The sequence below is a fragment of the Diceros bicornis genome, chromosome 5, assembly GCF_020826845.1.
Source record: "Diceros bicornis minor isolate mBicDic1 chromosome 5, mDicBic1.mat.cur, whole genome shotgun sequence".
In the NCBI taxonomy this organism is placed as follows: Eukaryota; Metazoa; Chordata; class Mammalia; order Perissodactyla; family Rhinocerotidae; genus Diceros; species Diceros bicornis.
Genome location: NC_080744.1, coordinates 26707451 through 26712174, shown reverse-complemented (window position 1 = coordinate 26712174; position 4724 = coordinate 26707451). Strand labels below are relative to the sequence as shown.

General features: G+C 40.9%; 1 gene segment (V, D, J or C); it reads left to right on the top strand.

Moving 5' to 3' along the window:
* The first annotated feature begins 3177 nt into the window (after nucleotides 1-3177).
* Nucleotides 3178-3904, top strand: LOC131405312 (T cell receptor alpha variable 3-like). The segment is given in 2 exon segments: nucleotides 3178-3416; nucleotides 3507-3904. Coding segments are annotated over 2 exon segments (366 nt in total).
* Nucleotides 3905-4724: the final 820 nt, after the last annotated feature.

Here is a 4724-nt window from a genome sequence, read left to right as displayed (position 1 = left end):
AAGGGGGGTGATGATTTCATGTAAGAGGTGGTTTAGAAGCAATTATCTAGGGGCTGTTTTGGTTAAGTGGCACATACATGTGGGGTCAGCATTTGGGATACATTCAGTTACAAGATGACCTCTAAAGCTCTACTTGGCCCATTCAAAGTCTGTGATTGTATACTTTTGTTGATAATCAGGCTACTTTCCAGTATTATAAGGTTTTTAAAAAGTAAATGATTAAAATTGATATTCTCAGTGTGATATAGTGAAAAGAATGCCTTTGAAGTCAGAAGACTTAACAATCTTCATTCTATTTCTTTAGGTTTGACTTGAGCAAATTATTTAATTTTCCTAAACTCTGGTGTCCTCATCTCTAAAATGTGGAATATTAGGAAGAGTAAATGTGACAAGGAATGAAAAGGGCTTAACATTATGCTCACAGTAGATATTTGATTCTTCATTAATCCCATACATCAAAGCACATACGCAGAATAGATATTGAACCTATGTTGTTAAACTCTGAAAGCTCAGTTGATGCTCTAGGAATCCTTTGAGTATGCTGGATATTCTGTGGAGGTCCTTGAATTCTTCCCTACCTCCTCGCGAGTTAAAGACAAATTCTTTAACTGGAAGCAAACACGGAGACTGAATTTTTCTGCTTTTCAAGGGGAAGAGTAAGGCTTCTGCATCAGTCTCGTCATTGAAAATTGATGCCTATAAGTTCTAACCATAGCATAAATTCAGAGGAAGACTCTCCTCTTTTCATAACTAAGCAACCTCAATTAATACGGTCAGTTCCTCCCATGAACACCCTTTGAGGGGAACTAGTAAACAATCAGTCACTTCTAGTATAAGACTAAAAATGTCTCTCCTAAAGTTTTACTTCATTTGTAGCTCTTGAGATTAATTATTAAATGGTTGAAGGCAAACAATACCTGAGCCACTTGCACTATCTAGGCATAATCTTGTGTGCTGTGTGTGCTGCATCTGTAGAGGATAGAAGAAGTAGAGAATGAGAAATTGCCTGGAAAATTTAATTAAGGCACTAAAGTCTATACTGGACTATTGTTTTAATTTGACTTATTTGTCTTTCTACATTGATCAAAAGACAGTATAGATACACCCATATGTACATTTAGGACAGACATGCATCTTTTCCTGAATGGCAAGGCAGCAGTAAACCCCAGTGTCAGGGGCCTGGATGTTCAGTTTCCCCTTCAGGTCTCCTCTCCATCCTGCTCTATGCCCAGCAGGCTGACTTCTATCCACTGCATCCACTGGTCTTCCTTATCCTTTTGCTTCTGGTTGGATTTGGACCAGTGAGAGGCATTGACAGAAGAAAGCGGTCAAGATATTTGCATTCCAGGATCCTTTCTTTTCTGTACTGAAGTCCACAGGTCCTGTTGGGTGGTAATGTTGTTCAGTTACAGGTCTCTCCAGGCTAGGATAATTAATTCCTCCTCCGCCCTTTCTGGCCTAGGAGTGGTAAATCTTCTTTACCACTGGCTGTTGCTAGCCCCCAGGTGCTTCACCTTCTCTTGTAGACTTCCCTTAATTCTGCCCACAAATTTAAAATATTCCTTTCATTCAGCTTTTTTCCAATCATCCTCTTCAGATGATGGCCAGAACCCTCAAAGTACAACATTAACACTCGTCTTGGGCTCTAGGCAGATAGAGAAGAAATTTATTATATGTTCCCACTCATCACAGGTGTTTTGGGGCTTGAAGTTTAGTACTTAAAGATAATTTATGTATTCCAAAGAAAGACATTATCATAGGGTCAAAGTTTCAATTATTATAGTATGAGATCCTTAGCAAAGCTTGCAGAAGCAGCTATGTTCTGCTTTTTTTCTGATTCAAAGTGAGGAGATTTTCTATCTTTCTTCCAAAATATATGGTTAATTTGGACGTTATTTAAAGGAAAAATAAGGCAAATCAGAGGAACAATGTCTTTACATTGATACTTGCTTCTTTCCTTTAAATTCAAATCTATTGAAGAATCACTCTGCCACTATTGTGGCATTTTCTAGCACAAAACTTATACCTGTCCTCCTCTAAAAATGAGCCCTTTGTCACCATAATACTACCTCAAAATTAGTTAACCATCAATTTTTTACTTAATATGGACTTCGTTTGAATTCTTTCTTTTTTTTTGGAGGAGAAGATTTGCCTTAAGCTAACATCTGTTGTCAATCTTCCTACTTTTTATTTCTTTCCCCCACAAAACCACAGTACATAGTCGTGTATAGCTGTAAGTTGTTCTGGCTCTTCTATGTGAGATGCCACCACAGCATGGCTACTGACAGATGAGTAGTTCCATGCCCGGGGACCAAACCTGGGTTGCTGAAGCAGAACACACTAAACTTGAACCGCTAAACAATCAGGGCTGGCTCTGAATTCTTTTTTAAGTAACTTATCTATGTGGCAAATATCTATTTCTGCAACTCCTTTACAGAGGATTTTTTTTTTTTTTTGCTTTATAATCTACTGTTTAACAGGGCAAATTTGCCAGGAGATGTTTATAATACCATCCCTTCCTTTCTCTCTCTCAAAATGTTTCAAGAGAAGTTTCAAGTTCTTTTTATATGAATCTTTAACTGAAGATCATTGTGGGGAAGGGTCCCAACAGGCCCAACCTAGAGAGAAACCTGAGTTATCTTTTGGTCAAAGAGGTTTACACGGAAGCCAGCTATAAATTATTTCTAAAGAGAAGAACAAGGTTCTCATTCTTTCTTATCATTTCTCTTTTCTTGTCTTACTCTTTTCTCTTATTTTGCCTTTTATCATCTCTCATTTTTATTTTTCTTTCTCTCTTCACCAAAATTATGCTTTCCCTTCTTTTTTCTATTTATTTTCACATCCTATAAAAAAATTCTATTTCCCTACTTTCTGTCTCTGTGCTATCTTAAAAGAGCACAAATCAGTTAAAGCTTAATCCACTCAACATGTATTTTTTCTACTTTGATTCTCAAACTCCTGTTTCTTCTCCTTGGCATCAAATTTCTCCTCTGTCCCTCATGGAAAATGTAAACATGCAGAGGTCTGGTCCTGTGACAGGACCTGGAAGCACTGGCTACTTGACAGTAAAGTCACGCAGTTCTGTGTGTGGCCTCTAGGGGGTGTTGCAGCGTGAGGCTTGTCCCGGGTGCAGGAGGAGCAGCAGTCTTGCTCCCCACAGAGCTCTGAGGAGCCTGAACCAAGAGCTTGCTCAACAGAGAGGAGACACAGCTGCCAGGAAGCACCAGGTTCCCTGAAGAAGGGCCATTTCTAAAAATACCTGCTGACACAGGAGTGCTGGTCCCTCTTTGAGAACCCAGTCTCTGGGCTGGGGCCATATCTCCAGCTGAGGTGGGCTGGAAAGGAGCCCCCAGACAGCTCAGCTTAAGCCATGGCCTCTGCACGCATCTCAATGCTTGCAATTCTCTTCACACTGAGTGAGTAATATTCCCTTCCCATTTTCCACGTGTATTATTCACTTATGTTTTTTTTAGCAGCATCACTGATGCAGGTGGATTAATTTACAGGTGGGCTGAGAGCTCAGTCGGTGACTCAGCCAGAAGATCAGGTCACTGTGACCGAAGGGGATCCAATGACTGTGAAGTGCACCTATTCAATTTCTGGGAGCCCTTATCTCTTTTGGTACGTCCAGTTTCCCAACCAAGGCCTCCAGTTCCTTCTGAAATACTTTACAGGGGACAGCCTGGTTAAAGGCAGCAATGGTTTTGTGGCTGAATTTAATAAGAGCCAAACCTCTTTCCACCTGAAGAAATCATCTGCCCTCGGGAGTGACTCTGCTGTGTACTTCTGTGCTGGGAGTGACACAGTGGTGGGGGCTGCAGGGTGAGCTGAACACAAACCCCTGAGAACAGTAAAAACCATTTCCCTGAAGCCTTTATGTCCCTCCACAAGAGGGTGGTGTGGTTCCAGGTCACATCACTTATTATAACTAAATTATAACTTAAAGTCACAGAATTTGTTCATTTGATAAATATTTATTGAATCTTTATGTGCCAGGTACTGTGTTAAGCACTGATCATAAAAAGGTGAAAGAAGCAATCCTTGATCTCTATGTGCCAAGCGTGATCCCAAACATTCATGAACCCGTTAAATTCTCACAGCTATTGTCATGAACTTCACTTTACAGATGAAGGAACTAAGGCACAGAGAATTAATTATCTCACTCAAGTCACAAAACTATTAAATGGCAAATTGAAACCCCAGGCAGTCTTCCTCTCGGGTGCATGGTCTACCCACTCCACTTCCCTGCCAGCCTATAGGCTTGCAGAGGGATGAGACTGTGGTTTCAGTGACGGTGTAGCCCTAACTCCTGAAATGGTCCCTGCCAAAAAAAGTGTGCTTGTAGGAAGGAACAGTAAACTAACAACTTAAAACGGTTTGGTAAGTGTTAAGATACAGGATTACACACAATCCCATGTGAGATGAGGAAGTAGAGGTAGCTTTGCTGTGAAGGGAGGGGAGAGAGAGAGAATGCATAATGGCAGGAGAATTTGAATCAAGGGAGGATTTAAACATGGAGTTCTAAATGTGGCTGCTTACAGCTCCTATGCCCACATCTTCTTATGCACACCCTTGAGAGGGACTGGATTTGATGCTCCTCCTCCTCCTGCCTCACTCCTCCCTTCCTTTCCTCTCCATGTTTCTCTCTCTCCCTCCCTCCCTTCTTCTCTGTCTCTCCCTCCAATTTAGAATATCCTGGGAAGGGATCTGGTTGACTCAATGTG